Source organism: Globicephala melas, chromosome 14, assembly GCF_963455315.2.
Source record: "Globicephala melas chromosome 14, mGloMel1.2, whole genome shotgun sequence".
Classification (NCBI taxonomy): domain Eukaryota; kingdom Metazoa; phylum Chordata; class Mammalia; order Artiodactyla; family Delphinidae; genus Globicephala; species Globicephala melas.
Window position 1 is genome coordinate 41,095,289 of NC_083327.1, and position 21,119 is coordinate 41,116,407.

Genomic DNA, 21,119 nt, shown 5'->3' on the forward strand with positions numbered 1-21,119 from the left:
ATGTTAAATTTTTTACCATGTACATGTATGTAATAGTGCATGCATTCATTAGTAACTTTGTTATTAAGTACTTTTTAAAATATAAGAACATTAATTATGCATGTATAAGGCATATGGAATAAAACAAATTTCCAAAAATCCACCACTTTCCTTAAGAAATATATATTGCTGTTTCTATTTTTTTAAAAAACAAGTAATATTAAAAAAAAATTAAACCAAGTAAAATGGGGAGCTAATGAAAAGAACTTTTACTTTTAAATATATACTCTCCAGGATTTATTCTTTTAAACGATAAGCATGTACAAAAATGTGAAATGGAAAACCTCTCTCCAAACCCAAACAAAACAAAAAAAAAACCCACTTTAATTAGGAAACAATGAACACGTGGAAAGACTATGGAGAAGCCTGAAGACAATTTCAGGTCAAAAAGAGTCTTGGAGGTTGACTTATTCATATACCAGGCCAAACTGCACACTCAAATTTTGCCTTTTTATTCCTCGACATAAAATGCATTAGTGTTCTTAGGGGCATTTTTTTCTAAGCCAACATATGGAATGAAGAGATGGAGAGAGAGATGTACTAAGTGTTATCAGTAAAGACATGGGTAAGAAAGGGACAAGGGGGGCAGAGTCAAGATGGCATAATAGGAGAACGTGGATTTACATCTCCTCAAAGCTAGGGCACCTACCAGACACCAGTGGGGGACTATAGACACCTAGGGCACGGGAGGAACCCCCACCGACTGGGTAGGACGTGGGGCATGGGGGGAGTGAAGGGGGAGAACTGGAGGTGGCCCAGGACTGCTGCCCCTGAGGGGCGGCTGGGGAGGGGAAGGGATCCCACGACCGAAGGGGGAAATTGGGGGACCACTGGAAGGGCAGAGGATCAAAAGGGAGCATGGCCAGGCGTCCCCTGCCCACGTGGACCCCCAGGAACCTGATGAGATCCCAGGCCTGATCCTCTGCCCACCTAGGTGCCCTCTAGCTGTGCGGGTCCGGAAGGAATGGGAGGGAGGAAAGGGGGAGCAAAAGTAAAGGCTGGACCTCTGGGACCGGCTGAGGGGTGGCTCGGGGAGGGCAGGAGTTCCTACACCCAGTGGGACCCACCCATGGTTAGGGGTCCAGCGGTGATGGGGGAGACTCTGGGGGAGATGGTGCGGGAGTGGTGCGAGGAAATGGAAGGGATCAGGGCCAGCGCTTTCCCTGTCTACTTAGGCACCAGGGAGCCTGTTGGGCTCCCGGGCCTAATCCTGTGCCCTCCAAGCCTCCCTCCTGCAAAGCGGAGCCCAAGCCCCGCCCCTACACCCCCACCCAGGGCCCCACCTCTACACTCAGAGACCCACCACAATACCTGGGCCTAAACCTCACCCACACACCCTCACTCAGGGCCCTACCTCCAAACTCTGGAACTCCACACTCCAGAGGCCCTCCTTTCCATGTGCTGCCTCTCCCACCTGAGAGGCCCTGCCCCACACTTGAACACACACCCCCCCCCCCACCAACCACCTAGGTCCTGCCCCACCCTAAACCCTGCCTCTGCCTAAGTTACACCCCCCCACCTAAACTCCACCCCCATAGCCAAGGCTTTTTTTTTTCTTTTCTTTTCTTTTTTCCTCTTTTAGATTGGGGTTCTCTTTTGCTTTGTTGATTCAATGTTGTTGATTCTTTAATATTTTGATTTTTCCTAATAAATCTTTTATTTTTCTAATTTTATTTTATTCTTTATACTTTGTTATCGTTCTCTCCTTTTGGCTTGTTCCCCCCACCCTTTCTTTTTTCTGTTGTGGTTTTATTTTACCTTGTTGCAGTTCTTTCAATTATAGTTTAATTTTTCCTAACGTATTTTCTATCTTTCTAATTTTATTTTTTTATTCTTTGATATTGTACTGCTCCTTTTTCTCTCGCTCTCTCTTTTTTTTTTTAACCGTGCCATGAAGCTTGCGAGATCTTGGTTCCCAGGCTGGAGGTTGGGCCCGAGTTCCTGTGGTGGGAACTCCCAGTCCAAACTGCTGGACTAACAGAGAACCTCAGACCCCAGGGAATATCAATCGGAGTGAGGCCTCCCGTAGGTCCTCATCTCAGCACCAAAACCCAACTCTATCTAACTGCCTGCAAACTCCACTGCTGGACGTCTCAGGTCAAACAACCAGTGAGACAGAAATACAGTACCACCCATCAAAAAAAAAAACCCTACAAAAAAATACATTACAGACGAAGGAGCAAGGTAAAACCCACAAGACCAAATAAATGAAGACGAAATAGGCAACCTACCTGAAAAAGAATTCAGAGTAATGATAGTAAAGATGATCCAAAATCTCAGAAACAGAATGGAGAAAATACAAGAAACATTTAAAAAGGACCTAGAAGAACTAAAGAGCAAACAAAAACTGATGAGCAACACAATTACTGAAATTAAAAATACTGTAAAAGGAATCAACAGCAGAATAACTGAGGCAGAAGAACAGATAAGTGACCTGAAAGATAAAATAGTGGAAATAACTACTGCAGAGCAGAATAAAGAAAAAACGATGAAAAGAATTGAGGACAATCTCAGAGACCTCTGGGACAAAATTAAATGCACCAACATTCGAATTATAGGGGTCCCAGAAGAAGAGAAAAAGGAAGAGACTGAGAAAATATTTGAAAAGATTATAGTCGAAAACTTCCCTAACATGGGAAACGAAATAGTCAGTCAAGTCCAGGAAGCACAGAGAGTCCCATACAGGATAAACCCAAAGAGAAACACGCCAAGACACATATTAATCAAACTCTCAAAAATTAAATACAAAGAAAACATATTAAAAGCAGCAAGAGAAAAGCAACAAATAACATACAAGGGAATCCCCATAAGGTTAACAGCTGATTTTTCAGCAGAAACACTGCAAGCCAGAAGGGAGTAGCAGGACATATTTAAAGTGATGAAAGGGAAAAACCTACAACCAAGGTTACTCTACCCAGCAAGGATCCCATTCAGATTCAATGGAGAAATTAAAACCTTTAAAGATAAAGCAAGTTAAGAGAATTCACCACCAAACCAGCTTTACAGCAAATGCTAAAGGAACTTCTCTGGGCAGGAAATACAAGACAAGGAAAAGACCTGCAAAAACAAACCCAAAACAATTAAGAAAATGGTAATAGGAACATAAATATCAATAATCACCTTAAATGTAAATGAATTAAATGCTACAACCAAAAGACATAGACTGTCTGACTGGATACAGAAACAAGACCCGTACATATGCTGTCTACAAGAGACCCAATTCAGACCTAGGGACAAATACAGACTGAAAGTGAGGCGACGGAAAAAGATATTCCATGCAAGTGGAAATCAAAAGAAAGCTGGAGTAGCAATTCTCATATCAGACAAAATAGACTTTAAAATAAAGACTACTACAAGAGACAAAGAAGGACACTATGTAATGATCAAGGGATCAATACAAGAAGAAGATATAACAATTGTAAATATTTATGCACCCAACATAGGAGCACCTCAGTACACACGGCAATGCTAACAGCCATAAAAGGGGAAATCGACAGTAACACCGAAATAGTAGGGGACTTTAACACCCCACTTTCACCAACGGACAGATCATCCAAAATGAAAATGAATAAGGAAACACAAGTTTTAAATGACACATTAAGATGGACTTAACTGATATTTATAGGACATTCCAACCAAAAACAACAGAATACACTTTCTTATCAAGTGCTCATTGAACATTCTCCAGGATAGACCATATCTTGGGTCACAAATCAAGCCTAGGTAAATTTAAGAAAACTGAAATTGTATCAAGTATCTTTTCTGACCACAACGCTATGAGACTAGATATCAGTTACAGGAAAAAAACTGTAAAAAAAATACAAACACATGGAGGCTAAACAATACACTACTAATTAACCAAGAGATCACTGAAGAAATCAAAAAATACCTAGAAACAAATGACAATGAAAGCACAACGAACCAAAACCTATGGGATGAAGTAAAAGCAGTTCTAAGAGGGAAGTTTATAGCATACAATGCTACCTCAAGAAACAAGAAAAATCTCAAATAAACAATCTAAACTTACACCTAGAGGAATTAGGGAAAGAAGAACAAAAAAACCCCAAAGTTAGCAGAAGGAAAGAAATCATAAAGATCAGATCAGAAATAAGAAATAAATGAAAAAGAAATGAAGGAAACAACAGCAAAGATCAATAAAACTAAAAGCTGGTTCTTTGAGAAGATAAACAAAGTTGATAAACCATTAGCCAGACTCATCCAGAAGAAAAGCGAGAAGACTCAGATCAATAGAATTAGAAATGAAAAAGGAGAGGTAACAAATTACACTGCAGAAGTACAAAGGATCATGAGAGACTTCTACAAGAAACTATAGGCCAATAAAATGGACAACCTGGAAGAAATGGACAAATTCGTAGAAAAGCACAACCTTCCAAGACTGAACCGGGAAGAAATAGAAAATATTAACAAATGACAAGCACTGAAATTGAAACTGTGATTAAAAATCTTCCAACAAACAAAAGCCCAGGACCAGATACCTTCACAGGCAAATTCTCTCAAACATTTAGAGAAGAGCTAACACCCATCCTTCTCAAACCCTTCCAAAATATAGCAGAGGGAGGAACATTCCCAGGCTCATTCTACGAGGCCACCATCAACCTGATACCAAAACTAGACAAAGATGTCACAGAAAAATAAAACTACAGGCCAACAATATCTCTGATGAACAAAGATGCAAAAATCCTCAACAAAATACTAGCAAACAGAATCCAACAGCACATTAAAAGGATCATACACCATGATCAATGGGGTTTATCCCAGGAATGAAGGATTCTTTAATATATGCAAATCAATCAATGTGATACACCATATTAACAAACTGAAGGAGAAAAACCATATGGCCATCTCAATCAATGCAGAAAAAGCTTCTGACAAAATTCAACACCCGTTTATGATAAAAACTCTCCAGAAAGTAGGCATAGAGGGAACCTACTGCAACATAATGAAGACCACATATGACAAACCCACAGCCAACATCGTTCTCAATGGTGAAAAACTGAAACCATTTCCTCTAAGATCAGGAACAAGGCAAGGTTGCTCACTCTCATGACTATTATTCAACATAGTTTTGGAAGTTGTAGCCAGGGCAATCAGAGAAGAAAAAGAAATAAAAGGAATACAAATTGGAAAAGAAGAAGTAAAACTGTCACTGTTTGCAGATGACATGATACTACACATAGAGAATCCTAAAGATGCTACCAGAAAACTACTAAAGCTAATCAATGAATTTGGTAGAATAGCGGGATACAAAATTAATGCACAGAAATCTCTTGCATTCCTATACACTAATGATGAAAAATCTGAAAGAGAAATTAAGGAAACACTCCCATTTACCATTGCAACAAAAAGAAAAAAATACCTAGGAATAAACTTACCTAAGGAGACAAAAGACCTGTATGCAGAAAACTATAAGACAATGATGAGAGAAATTAAAGATGATACAAACAGATGGAGAGATATACTGTGTTCCTGGATTGGAAGAATCAACATTGTGAAAATGACTCTACTACCCAAAGCAATCTACAGATTCAGTGCAATCCCTATCAAACTACCACTGGCATTTTTCACAGAACTAGAACAAAAAATTGCACAATTTGTATGGAAACACAAAAGACCCCAAATAGCCAAAGCAATCTTGAGAAAGAAAAATGGACCTGGAGAAATCAGGCTCCTGGACTTCAGACTATACCACAAAGCTACAGTAATCAAGACAGTATGGTACTGGAACAAAAACAGAAATATAGATCAATGGGACAGGATAGCAAGCCCAGAGATAAACCCACACACATATGATCACCTTATCTTTGATAAAGGAGGCAAGAGTATACAATGGAGAAAAGACATCCTCTTCAATAAGTGCTGCTGGGAAAACTGGACAGCTACATGTAAAAGAATGAAATTAGAACACTTCCTAACACTATACACAAAAATAAACTCAAAATGGATTAAAGACCTAAATGTAAGGCCAGATACTATAAAACTCTTAGAGGATACTATAAAACTCTTAGAGGAAAACAGGCAGAACACTCTATGACATAAATCACAGCAAGATCCTTTTTGACCCACCTCCTAGAGAAATGGAAATAAAAATAAACAAATGGGACCTAATGAAACTAAAAGCTTTTGCATAGCAAAGGAAACCATAAAAAAGACAACCCTCAGAATGGGAGAAAATATTTGCAAACGAAGCAACTGACAAAGGATTAATCTCCAAAGCATACAAGCAGCTTATGTAGCTCAATATCAAAGAAACAACCCAATCCAAAAATGGGCAGAAGACCTAAATAGACATTTCTCCAAAGAAGATATACAGATTGCCAACAAACACATGAAAAGATGCTCAATATCACTAATCATTAGAGAAATGCAAATCAAAACTACAGTGAGGTATCACCACACACAGGTCAGAATGGCCATCATCAAAAATTCTACAAACAATAAATGCTGGACAGGGTGTGGAGAAAAGGGAACCCTCTTGCACTGTTGGTGGGAATGTAAATTGATACAACCACTATGGAGAACAGTATGGAGGTTCCTGAAAAAACTAAAAATAGGGCTTCCCTGGTGGTACAGTGGTTGAGGGTCCACCTGCCGATGCAGGGGACATGGGTTTGTGCCCCAGTCCAGGAAGATCCCACATGCTGCGGAGTGGCTGGGCCCGTGAGCCATGGCCGCTGAGCCTGCACGTCCGGAGCCTGTGCTCCGCAACGGGAGAGGCCACAACAGTGAGAGGCCTGTGTACCGCAAAAAAAAACAACTAAAAGAAAACCTAAAAATAGAACTACCATATGACCCAGCAATCCCACTATTGGGCATATACCCTGAGAAAACCATAATTCAAAAAGAGTCATGTACCACAATGTTCACTGCAGCACTATTTACAACAGCCAGGACATGGAAGCAACCTAAGTGTCCATTGACAGATGAATGGATAAAGAAGATGTGGCACATATATACAATGGAATATTACTCAGCCATAAAAAGAAACAAAACTGAGTTATTTGTAATGAGGTAGATGGACCCAGAGTCTGTCACACAGAGTGAAGTAAGTCAGAAAGAGAAAAACAAATACCGTATGCTAACACATATATATGGAATTTTTTTAAAAAATGGTTCTGAAGAACCTAGGGGCAGGACAAGAATCAAGACACAGATGTAGAGAATGGACTTCAGGACACAAGGAGGGGGAAGTAAGCTGGGGCAAAGTGAGAGAGTAACTAAGACATCTATACACTACGAAATGTAAAAGATAGCTAGTGGGAAGCAGTTGCATAGCACAGGGAGATTAGCTCTGCTTTGCAACCACCTAGAGGGGTGGGATAAAGAGAGTGGGAGGGAAACGCAAGAGGGAGGGGATATGGGGATATACATATGCATATAGCTGATTCACTTTTTTATACAACAGAAACTAACACAACATTGTAAAGCAATTATACTCCAATAAAGACGTTGAAAAAAAAAAGAAAGGGCAACAATTGCAAATTTTCTCTTCTGAATTGAGTATTTATATGCAGAAGAGAGAGAGAGATTAGCCCAGGGTAATGGGAAACAGGAAAAAATGCTGTGAGCACAATTTTGTAGAAAACGGAATAGAGTATAGTAGATATTTTTTTGGTTCAATCCCTATTTGACTACCAGGTGGCTATTTGGAGTGTGCCTTGAGATGAAGGAAGCATGTGATGGGAAGCTGTGAGCAACCTGCTGGACCCCCGAAGTGATTTTAACTTCAAGAAGGCCCAGGATTCTGAAACAGGTTTACGTAGAATAAAATAACAGTACTGGAAGAAAAATATTTTTTTCAAATAATAACAGAAAAATCAAATGTAACAAGTCTTTTTGTTAAGGTGTATCAAATTTGCTTTAATAAATATTTTTTAACAAAGTATTTTAAATTTCGAATTTCGGGTGTGTACTTGATAAGATAAATATTCCTGAGTTTGTTACTTAATTTATCTGGGCTTCAGGGGAGAGTACAAGGCCAGGTATAAAACAGGAACTAAATGAATGCTGTTGAATGAAAAAATGTACAAATAAACAATTAGGGAATTAGACTATGTTCCAATCTAATTCTCAAAAGTACAATTCTTAGTTCAAATTTAGGGTAAAAATGAGGACAATATTTAAAGTTTCCTCTTAGTCTATTCATCCAATTTTTAGAAGACAGAACTGACTTGAGACCAAAAAACCAACAAAAGAATCAAATTCTCTGCTACAAGGGCAAAAACATAAAACGACTGTATAAACCAGCACTGACCAAAAGAAATATCATGAAAGTCACATACATAATTTAAAATTTTCTAGTTGTCACATTAAAAAATGGTAAAAATAGGTTAAATTAATTTAAAAATATTTTCATTTAATCCAATACATCAAAAACTACCCTTTCAACATGTAATCAATATAAAAAATTACTGATAAGGTACTTTATATTCTATTTTCCTATTAAGTCTTTGAAAGCAGTATGCATTTTACATTTATAGCACATCTCAATGAGGTTGCAAAATTTTTAATGGAAACAAATTAGTTAAAATTAAACGAAATTTAAAATTCCATTCCTAGATGTATAAGCCAAATTTAAAATTCTCAATAGCCACATAGCTAGTGGCTACCATACTGACAGGACAGGTATAAACAACTAAAATATATTCTAATTTTCACCTCATTGCCAGTCACATATGTTACTGTTGTGTTTTCTTTAATACACATAAATTTACAGTGAACCATTCATACATATTCTCCAGTGAGAATGTACATTTTTACAAGATAGCTTCCGAGTCTTTGCATACAGTCTGTGCTGTGAAGGTAACTGGTTTATAAAGATTATGTGAACAAATGTAGCAAGCACTAATCCACTGAGCCAACCAAATAGAAAACACAAGTAGACATCACATTTGGGATGGGATATAATATAATCCCAGAGTAACATACAGAGTTTCCAATAGCTAAAAAACCTTTTCTAATTTTAGCTTCTTTTAAAATTTCAGGTATAAGCTTTGTGAAAATCGTGAAACCACAAAGCAGTCTCAGTAACTGATGACTAGTTTTAAAGTTTCTCTGTTTTATATAAATATATAAAATAGAAAGGATAATAAGAACGAAATAGAGATTAACAGGTATAGAATTCAATGTATTCCTCTGTCAGTAAAAAATTTCTATACTTGTACCATAGAATAAAACGTAAGAGTTAAAGTGCATGTGTCCTTACTGTTACCGTTTTACCTCATGTAAAGCTTTTGCCTCCTGTAAGTTTTGTATGCTGACTTTGAAACCATAAGTATTGTTTAAAGATGGTCCATCAATCTGGGAAGTGTCTTTCTTTGGAGTATTTACTGCTGCACACTGATTCTATTAAAAAAAACACAGAGCCAGAAAAAGATAAATGAGCAATTATTTCCTTTCTTTTTGATTACTTATTTCTGCTTAGACAACATACTTTATGTACTTAGTAATACACGATAAACTAGCATCATCTCTTTAGATCCAAGAAGAAACTTAAGTATTTTATTAGCATTTTTTTTCAGGCTAGTAATTCAAGATACTAGAACTATATATATGTAGAAATATCTGATATAATCTGTAAGCCAACCATAAATTGATTTTTGAGTTTACAAACCCAAAATATTGAAAATAATAGTGTTGCAGAGAGTTGACATTTTACCACAAGGACATTTATCTTGACCTTTCTTGGAAGTATGACAAGCAAGCAAGCAAGCAAGCAATGTATTTGCAACTAGTTTGGCTAAAGTTTAAAGAAGATTTGAAATTGTGGGTTTTTATTTTACCCTAATACAACATGTATCTGAAAGATAAACTAAAGCATAAATAATTTTCAAGGGGTTAGAAAGAATAGAATCTATTTTTTAAAAAAATATTTTTTTCTGATTTCCACATCCATTAACGATTTTCCCCAAAGTGTTGATTTATGTTCACAATACACTCGTACTTGTTTTTAATATATATGACTTGTAATTCAATAATACTGATTTAAAAATGAAAGTTTTAAAAAGCATTTGTAATCTCAAAATAAAAATACTAAAATATATTTTATGTAGTTAATGATATTTATGAGAAGTGACCAATAGAGAAGTGATCACTATCATATATTTCTAAGGATACATGTCTAATGTATACTTTTTTCACATAACCATATATTTCTAGGTTAAGTATTACCACAATTTTTAGTATTTGAATAAAGACATTTATGATTTTTCAGAGTTTCAGTAGTAAATAATGTTGCTTTCCTTTGCTACTTAGTAAAATGAACTGAAAAATCAATAATGTTATATTTGAGAAAAAAGTAATAAACCAAGAAAAAGGATATATTTTTGGTGGGATCAAAAATCACTTACTTGAGCTCTGCTGTCATTGGATTGTTCTGATTTTGCCAGTAATCAGTTAATGTATTTGTATCCTCATAATCCACATTTTGGCTATCATATTCACTTTCTCTGTAATATTTGTATTTACATATAAGAATCTTTTAGATCCCAACAACAAAAAAAACTTTAAAAAAATTAGGCAATTTCTTGTTGTCTCAAAGATATGTACATAAAATGATGCAAAAATATAATAAATTAAAAAATTGAGACACAAAGTTATCAATTATCTAACTGAAATCTAGGAATAAGAATGGATCTTATCCACTGATCTTTAAATATGTTTAGCATAGTTACCTTTGCTTGTGTTAAGAGTACTCTTCTAAAAGCATCAGTGTTACTTCCTTTCTTATGACTCAATTTCTGGGTTTTGGGTTCTGTAGAAAGAAATTTTATATTTAACATGCATATCAAAATTGCCTGCTTCTGTGGGGTTTTTTTGTTTGTTTTCTTGTTGTTTTTCCAAACTCTTAGGTACCGTTCATGAGTACTGTCCTATAAATTCCTCACAAAGACTTCATAATTTAAAAATGAAACTAATTCAAACCTGGGTTCCCCACACTAACTTTTAAAATTTGTATTAAATAATAACATTTAGATTTTAATTATTGATTTTTATACCTAAGTTATTATCCTAGGGAATCACTTAATCCGTTTATTCACTGATTTATCAAGTATTTATGATGAGGAGGAAAAGACAGTATCTACCCTTGTGGGGTCTAGAGAGGAAATCAGACATTCATCAAATATCAATACACACAGAAAAATAAAATTATAACTGGGGTAAGTACAACAAAGGGGAATATAATTGGTAATTTTTAGCCAGGGAGATTAGGAAGGCTTTTTTGAGCTAAAATCATAAGAAAGAGTAGGAATTAACTACTCTTTCCACAGGGTGTGGATTTTAACTACTCTTAACTACTCTTTCCACAGGGTGTGGATTTTCCCTGATTACTGAGCAAAAAAACCTAGAGACTGGTTAAGGGTGAATAAGAAAGCTAGGGTAGAAGCCCAGGTGAGAGACGAGGGCTTCGTAGTGGCAGAGACAGAGGTAGAGAGATCTGGGTAATTTAGGAAACAAAGAAGTGTGGAAACCACAGGATGGGCAGTGAGGCAATCAGGTGAGTATTATAAATAAATCCCTTGTTTCTGACCTGTGTAACTCAGTGACAGAGAAATGGTGGTACTATTCATTGAAATAAGGAAAAATGAAAGAGGACCAATGGTTTTCAATGTGCGGGCATGTATGTGTGTGCATAAAGTGTGCTATGTGGTTGGTGGTGAATGAATGCAGTGAGATCACAAATTAAGTTAAAAAAATACTGACCTTGTGGTGGCTTTGAGCATTCAAGTAGAAATGCCAAAGGCAGCTGGATATAGTGTTCTGGAGCTTAAAAGAGGGTTCTGAACTGGAAATTTAAATTTGTGTTATCTATAGTAATCCTGTGGGCAGGAATTAGGTCATACAGGGAAAGAACACAGAGAGAGAAAGCTTAAGGCTAAGCCTTAATAAACTCCAATATTCAGATAATAACTGAGAATGTGAGATAAGCTTCAAAGGAAAGCAAGCAGGAAGAAACAGAGGAGCAGGGGAAAAGCTAAGGGGAGAGGAAGCTCAAAGAAGGAAGGTGTGGTCAGCAAGACAATGGCTGCTTAGAGGGCATGTGATAGGAAGACTGAAAAACATCCATTAGCTTTAGCTACCTGAAGGTTATAAAGAATCTTTACAAGAGCCATACTGGCGGGATGATGGGGGCACAATCCAGTTTGGAGTGGGTTGAGAAATGAGTAGAAGGTAAAGAAATAGAGTTGTCAAATTGGAGAAATCTTTTAAGAAATTTGGCTTTAAAGGAGAGAAGCAGAGAAAAAAGACCAGAAGCCGGCAGCTGTAAGGTCAAGGCAGGTGTTTGTTTTTTTTTCTATTTCAAAGGGTGGGAGAGATTTGGGTATATACCAAAGCCAATGGGAAAAATCAAGTTGAGAAGAAGGTAAGGTTTCTGAGAGGGCTCCTATATTTTACCGAGAAGGCAAGAAGACAGGATGGAAGTAGATGTAAGTATATTTCACAGCAGAAAAATAAAAAAGTTTCCAGGTGATGATGTCTTTCCAAGACATGATAAAATAACAATAATCTCTCATTAGCTGAGCTAAAATTTCATTTAAAAATATCTGATTTTCATTACATAGTCTATTGAAAAGCTTTATGGAGGCTTTCTGTTACTTGTAAAACTTACCTGTTGACAAAGGGCTAAGGCCAGTTGCCTCAGGAAGCCTTTCCACAAGTTTTCTCTGTATGATTGGTGTACTATGAAGGCAAAGTGATTCACATATCCCAGTTCTTGTCCTAACATTAATTGGGGATACCACTAGAGGTTCCTGAGGCTCACTGCAGGGGCTTTTCTGTATACCATCTTTTACAGGCTTTAAGAAGTTCTCAATAGTCAGAGAATGTAGGTCCTCTACTAGTGATGAGGGTCTGTCACCTCCATTTAATGTTTTGGAATCTGGTGATGTTGCTTCTTGCCAAGGGGGAATCACTGGAGAATCAGGGGAGCTATAACCAACACAATAGTCATCATCATCATCCTCTTCTTTCTCAGCATCATCTGCAGAAGCAACTGGTGGCAGCGTCTGACTTTCACTTGCAGTTCGACTGCATTCTGTGGTTGGTGCTTGTAAAGCAATCTGAGAATTATCAACATCTTCCTTGGTATGTGCTGTAGTGGGGAGTACGTGTGCAGTTGTATCCATTTTTGGAGGCACTACAGGTTTGTCATCTGGATTAACTGAGGAGCTGAAGTTGTCATCAGATTTTACAACTCCAGTTAGCTCCTTTTTAGACAGTTTCTTGGAACGTTCATATTCTTCTTTGGCTTGAAGCCATACTTGAACCAGTTGTCGACTTGGGGCACATTTGCAAGGCATAATCACAATTTTTTTATCTTCAACCATTTTATGGCTATTACTTGACCCTTTATTGACAATTGGTTGGCCATTGTGAGGGGGTGACCCAGGTCTTGGATTTTGAGTCATTGCTGAGAATGCTGTTTTCCACAGACGAAGTCCTTCCAAGGAAAAGTCTCCCTCAAACTCAGCCAGATCATTTGGAAGTCGTGTTTCTACCATGAGAAGCCGTCCACCGATCTCCCTATAAACAATATATTTTAGAACAACTGTTTTGCCTCAAAGAGCAATTACCAAAATATTTAGCTCCTTAACCTAGATATTTTTAAAAGTTCCTTTTGGAGTCTTAAAAATGCCACCTTTCTTCCCTTTCCACACCCTACCCATCCCCTCCAACACACACATTTTATGCAGGTACACTCTATCTTTAATCTCAATATGCTTTTCCTCACAGGTATATGACTACTAAATTAACTTCCTTCGGAAGGTATCATCAATACCGGGGAAAGAAGGTATTTGTTTTTGTCTGAAGTGTCCAATGAAGCCTTCTTTTCTTCAAGGAGATGGTACAAGCTCATCAGATTCCTTTCCTCTACTGATCTTAAATAATTTTCCACTGTCACCACATTAGGATAAAAACAATGGAAGAGTTTACCATCTGAGACTATATCCCTGGATTTTATCTATAGCCTCTTTCTACATTCTCTACTCTCTGTACATAGTAGTTCAGCAAAGCCAGTCAGTTCAAACAAATCTTTGTACCCTATCAAATTCCCTTAAATATTACAAAAAATTATATACAGTTGAGGTAAACTACCATAATTCTTTCTTCCCTTTACATGACAAGGTTTAATACTAACATAAGAACTTAGGAGTTGGCAGAGCCCACATAATTTAAGTGCTACTAATGTATGTGTATGTGAGGAATCACTAATTAAAAGGTAACATGGTTTAGTTTCCAATAGTTATTATAAATATTAAGCTAAACCTCTCTCCTTCTCTGACATATCCATTGGTACTATTTCTGCCTTCTGCAGCAACATAAAATAACTCTACTTTTTCTTCTTCATGGTATCTCTTTCATGGATATGAAGATAGTTCTTAGTTTCTTCAGTTACTTCTCATAGGGCATGATTTCCCAAATGACCAGGTCATTCTCTAGATAAAACTCAATGAACTGAATTCTTGTTTTCTGATTGAAGCTGAAGGAGCAGCACCAGAGTTACATTTCCTTTTCCCCTTTACATGGAAAGATTTTGGCCCCTACTATTTAACTCCATAATCAGGATCTAACACCTTCCCAACACCCACCTTGCAGCTTTATGAAAAATTAGAAGCAGGATTATTGCTATTGAAGGAAATGAGTACACATGTCATGTGACTATACCCAATTCTAATATTAATAATACAGAGATCATAATGAAGTAAAAATAGCAAAAATTGCTGAGGTGTGGTAGGTTCAGCTTTCTTGAATACTGTCAGCAGCATGCTAATTGCTACAGCTCATGTTGTAATTAATATATATGAAGAGCCTTAAATTTTTCAGTAATCCTACTTCAAGAGCTGTAAGTAAAAATTCCAAAATAGAAGAAATGCTTTATGAAGAACATACTAATCACATAATTATGTATAGTAGCAAAACAGAGAGCAACCTTTCTGTCCAGTAATAATCACATGATAGAGTATTATGCAGCCATTAAAATGATGCTTCAACAGACTCAAATTTAGAAAATGTTTACATTATAATGGTAAGTGAATCAATTTCAATGCAATATTGTGACTACAGTCAGAACATTTCATAAAACAAAATAAAAGCTATACTTTAAAAAAGTAAGAAAACACATTAAAATATTAATAGTGGCTGATACTAGGTAGAGAAATGGTGTAATTTTCATTTCTTCTTTTATACTTCCTAAATTTTCTACAGTGAATACACAGTTTTTAATTTAAAAAAAGATTGTTTTTCAAATATCATGACTATCCTCCTTTTATTTCAGCTGCAGAACAAGTGTCAAAGTTGGACAACAACTAATAGCAACACAGAGTAAATGACTAGCACATGATAAATTAACTGGGAATTAAAAAGATGTGTAAGGCTGAGAAGAAAATATAGATCAATGAAAAAATATACCATAATCACTACTGGTAAAGTCAAAGCCTCCAAAATAATGGAAACTAATGTCTAAGGATTATATATTCATATATTCTGGCAGTGAAATAAAAAGAAAGAGTTCCATTCATGTTAAAAGGCCACATGTGGGTACTGGGCAAAACAGAACAGCAAAACTATGTTTTAGGAAGTATGGGGGTAAGGTAGGGGGAGGTATTTTCTGCCCTTTACTTCAAGTCCTCAGAGGAGGGAACTTCTTCTACTCTATATTTCTGATGACTTTTTCTCACCCCTTTCTTAAATGGACTCCTGCAGAAATTACTGCCAATCTTCGGGTAAAAAGCCCAGCACTCACTGTCTCTTTCACTAGGGTCAGGAGCATGGTGGTGCTCAAGGTCAGTGCATACATGCAGGGTGGCCTCTTGCCTTAGTTGGCACTTCATATCTCTTTCCATCATTTAGACTAAGCAGGGTCTGCCTCAGCAGTCCTAGCCATTCTTCTCTGCTTCTGACTGGATGTCTGAAATGAACTGCCTCTCTCTGCAACTGATTAGGAAAAGGGATCAAAGAAACGGGGGCAGGACCAAAAGCCATCACTTAAAACTTCCTGGATTAAGCCATGTTCCCCAACTGAGCTCTTATCAGATATGTTCTATATCTTGATGAAGCAGGCAGGACAGGATACCTACTTAACTACTGGTTTACAAATAGGCCAGTGCTGTGATTCCTTCAGATTTTGCTATTGGCTGTGTGTGTGTGTGTGTGCATCTGTCTCTCTGTTTACCACTTCTCTGAAAAGATTCTTGAAAGAAGAGATAAGGGGAACCAAAATCCATATTGCACTCCTAATAACTATACAAACTAACAATAGTAACAATATGATTGAAGATGTTGGCAACATGAAAAGAGAGTGGTATGTAATAGAAACAACTTAAAATAATCTTCATTTAGAGATATATCATAGCAGTATTTAAAACATATGCATGCTTATTTTCAAACACTTTTTAAAAATGAAGTTTTTAAATTATGAAAGTTTACCATTTTAGAAATAAATACCATCTTTAAAATGATAATTATACTTTTATAAGTATTAAGTATTATGACATCCTTCTTAATTTGGCATCATGTCATAGTGAGCCTCTAATCCTTAATGTTGACGCAGTGCAAAATAATAGCAGATCCAAGACCAACACTGATCAACTTAAATAAATTTCTCTAGGTGCAACTGTCCAGCTAGTTAGTGAATTTTCTTAATATGTCCATAATTATAAATTGTTTTCACAATGATATACTTACAAATACAATATCACAGCCAAAAAAGTAGCAGTCAGGTACCAAATGTTGTTACATACATTATAATTATTCAGAGCAACCCAAGGGGAAAAAATAATTCTGATTACCTGGGCTTTTCTGGTACATCAGAAGGATTACTGCAAAATGGTTCCTGGTAAATAGTTTCTGAAAGGTCATGATCCAACAAAGTTGCCATAATTTCTTCCCTGCTTGGTGGGGACATAAGTGGTTTCAAAATGTGAGCAGTTCGAGGGGTGAAACTGCCATTTTTAGATTGTGAGGGAGAGCTGGTAGACCTTGGTGAACTATCAGGAGTTGGTGTCAACATATCATTGTTTCTTGAAACATACAATTCCAAATCTTCAGAGGCTGCATCTACAAGTTCACCATCAGGGGAAGATAGTATTGTAGTAAAAGAGGTATTGACTGCATCAAGAGACTGTCCCATTTCTTTTCTGGTATGACTTTGAATCCAGTCTGAATTGCCTGGCTGTGAGAGGCTAAGAAACACTTCTTTGCTTACTGAACTCCTATTCAATCTAGATTTTTCATTTAGACAATCCTCTGACTGCTGGACACAGAAAGACTCCATTATTGAATTAGGCCGAGTTGTTAGAGGATGAAAGGTATTTTTCCACTGATTGTGGCGATGATTCTCATTGCTATCTATGGATGATTTCTCAAATAATTCAGGACTTAGAGTACCAGATCTAATCCATGAGGTTGAGTCTGAGGCATGATGTTTGTCTTCATCACACTTCTGGTTATCATGACTTAAAAATTCAGTTTTTTCTACAGTTTGTCCTGGGAAAAGATCCTGAACTGCATCACTCAGGAACTTTTGAGGCAAATTCTGATCTGCTGGGACAAACTGACTTCCAGAATAAAAGCTACAAAATCCAGTTTGACCTATTGTATTAATATCAAAATTATAATTATGTTCAGGAGACAAGCTATCTTCAAGTGAATAACAACTTTCAAATCCTGGATCTGAAAAAAAGATAGGACTATCATCCGATAGGGAGTTATCCAACTGGCCAGAGGCTGGTAAATTTAGAGAGTCTACTTTAAGAAGTTTGGGAATTTTTTCTTTAGGTTTTGTACTTCTGGGAGTTCGAGGTTTTCTTGGAGATGTTACTGATCGTGTTCGTTTAATTGATTTGTTATGCTCAAGGGAATGAGAGATATTTTTGTTTGATTGCTGTTTATTAGATAATGGGTCTTGCATACTATTTGCATTCTGTGCTTTCTGCTGTCTTTTCTGTAACAATTCTTTTAGAACTGCCAGTCCAGACTGTCCTTCACCAAACGTTGAAGGTGTTGACATATTTCGATTTCTACACTGAGAAAGTGCTTTGGTTTGTGAAATTGCTTCTGACAATGACCTTTGCTTTACCCTTTCAGGTTTAAAATTTGACATATCTAAAATAAAGCCCCTTTGTTTTTGCTCCCATGTTATTTGTTTGATTGGGCTTCTCAAGGAAGTTACAAAGCAATTATTAGGCATCTGACTTTCCTCTGAAGCTGCTTTACCTGGAGAACAAATTTCACTGTGCTTTGACTGTTCTGCCATGCACACAATCTGCTGCTGACTGTCTTTGCAATGCAAAAAATTAGGGGCATACGTCTGGTCTGGCTTTGATTCTACGGAATTACGATAGTCGTTTAACTTTCCAAGAGATGACAAATAGTTTTTTTGTACATTTGCATTCTCTTCTATCTTTGGAGACATGATACCAGAAGACATCTGTGTATTCTGTGCTACCTGAGACAAATGGTTTGAAAGGTCAAATATATTTTTTTGAATCAAGGTTGATTCTTTTAGAGTAAACATAGCATTTTGATTATGAGACCGCTGAACATTAATTTTTGAGATTCCAGGTCCCAAAGAACTACAAACAACTGATGAATGCAAATTATCTTGTGGACTGGGGAATGTTTGCAAATCTACAGGCTTCTTGCTTTCTAGGAAAGAAGAAAAGCAGCCAGATAAATTCTGTTGTGCATGAATTCCAGTGGGGAGAGGAGCAGAAAGAGGATGATCTATAGCAGAGCCCATTAGTGACACATCTTTCTGTTTAAAAAGTAGTTGAGAGCCTCCAGAACTATTTGAGGCCTCAGACACATTCTGATGTTTCAGCACAAACTTAACTTCAGCACCAGCTTGAGATTTTAGTTTTTCATCTTTTAGTGTTATGTGCTTTCTTGGTGTAGTTTTCTCATTTACTTTTTGTTTCTGTTTTGCTTTTGGTTTCTTTTTTCCATCATCTACTAGTTTATTTGTCTGATTTCGTTTGTTCCTTTTCTTAGTAACTACAGAGGGATTAACAAGCTTTGTTTTTGATTTCTTAACCTGCGTTCTTGCTCGACTATTTTTTCCTATACGGGAATTAACAGTCTTGCTATTATATGCATTAGGACCCTTAAAAAGCATTGCTTCTTTATTGGCAGCAGCCATAATTTCTTCAGCTCTTGGATCTGTGGGAGACCAGCAGCGAGGTGGAGAAGAGTTTATGGGACTTGTGCTTCTCTCAGAAAGAAAACCTAGTTTAGACATAACATCACTATAATTTAAGTCACAGTCTTCGGTTTCAGCATTATAAGATGGTGAGGGAGGAGAAAGAATAGCATGTGACCGTTTTTTCCTGAAAGACAAAGTTCTTTTAATATTTTCACTGTTTGTCCTTTGTTGCTTACCAGTTTTTTTCTTAGCAGACTTATGTTTTGATTTTCTTCTGTGACTTTTCTTTGGTGTTAGTGGATAAATAGGATATTTGGTTGCAGGGGAGTCAGGAACTTTTGGCCAAAAATCCTTCAAAGGTGCAAGCTTTTTATACAGTTCCATTTTTTCTTCTGTTAATATTACTTGTTTTTCTTTAGAGTCTATTTTTCCTAGCTTTACAAGCATATTTTTCCTCCCTCTAAATCTATTAATGATAATATACTTTATGATGACAGGGGGCAGCTTTTTAGACATTTTTCTGCGTTTTCGAGATTTGAGAGTTCCATCTAAACTTTCACCAATTTCCATGGGATGAGGTAGGCTAATTTTTGAGTTGTGTGTTATAAAACTTGACTCACTATCTTCATTCTCATAATTTACCTTGCGTTTGGCTCTAAGTGTGTATTTATTTCCATACAATCCAAAGGACTGCTCAGTTTCTAAGGCTCCTTCTCCAAAGTGACAGTCTACAAAACTGTCTGTAGATGTTTTATTTTCAAAAGCTCCACGGCTGGCCTTAATTAAATCACTGGCCAATACGTTATCCTTCTCAGAATTACTATTACAAGGATTATTTTGTATACAATTATCTTTTGAGGATCCAGTCTCAGTAGTTCCGGCAGAATTCTCTCGATGACCTACAAGCTTCTTTTTATTCATTTTTAACCGGGACTGTTTATTGCTAGGATGTAGTTTATATGTGACAGGAGAGAGTTTTTGTGGCCTACTGAGACAATTAGAAAGAACAACACTGGGAAAAAACATATAATGTGCTGCTTGCTGGCTGAGGCTTGGTTTTTCTGGTTTATGTTCTTGAAATTCTTCATATCTAATTTTAAGTTTATTTAGTCCACTTTCATCAGCAATGCTATCAAGAGAATGCACCATAGTTCTATTCTCCCCTGAGCATGATAGCAATTCACAATTTTCAGTCAGTGACGAAGGGAATAAACTATTCAGAGCTGTACTGTTTCCTTTTTCATTTCCTTCAGAGGATAATTTACTTTTTGAATGATTTAAGTCAGAAAAGTTGAAAGAATTTTTGCCCAATGTATTTTCGTTAGTGTGACGGTTCATATGTATAAAAGGGGCATCCTTATCAATTTTTCTAATGTTTGTATACTTTCTACTTGGTACTTGTCTTGTGACAGATGGAATATCTTCTTCATAATCAAAAATACTACTTTCACAGGAAGATACTGGGAGGACATCTTTCTTACTACTCTCTTTATGAGAGTTTTCTGAATGGACAGTACTGCTTAAAGACCCAGGGTATTTCATAGAGTAAGTGCTTTCATTTGCAAAAGAAGCAACTGAATGATCTAGACTTTTCTCTAGGTTGTTTGGCTGTGAAAGGTCTTCAATTAAATCTTCCTTGTTCAAAACATGGGAAGAAAGGGCACTTGTGTGTTTACACTGAAAGGTAATCTTAGCGGAAGATGGGGGTTCTAATGTAGCAGCATCTTTGTGAAAGATGGAAGGTTTTACTGATAGCTTGCTTGTTGCAATCACAGAAGAGTGGGTTCTAGAATTTTCATTGTTCAGTGGATTGTCTGAAATGGGGGAAAAAAGAATTTACTTCACTTCCACCCTTTTAATTTTTTAAATATTTTCCCATACCATGATACTATCACCATGAAAAGAAATTATATGAAAT

At 36.7% G+C, this 21,119-nt stretch overlaps 1 protein-coding gene across 1 annotated transcript in view; it reads right to left on the reverse strand.

The window, feature by feature from the left end:
• REV3L (REV3 like, DNA directed polymerase zeta catalytic subunit) overlaps positions 1–21,119 on the reverse strand; it is a 178,127-nt gene that overhangs the window by 60,994 nt on the left and 96,014 nt on the right. Inside the window, exons 13-16 of the mRNA XM_030882819.3 lie at positions 16,848–21,015; positions 12,668–13,581; positions 10,731–10,810; positions 9,277–9,402 (exon numbers count right to left, since the gene is read on the reverse strand). Coding sequence (XP_030738679.1) covers positions 9,277–9,402; positions 10,731–10,810; positions 12,668–13,581; positions 16,848–21,015 — 5,288 coding nt within the window. The remainder of the gene's footprint in view (positions 1–9,276; positions 9,403–10,730; positions 10,811–12,667; positions 13,582–16,847; positions 21,016–21,119) is intronic.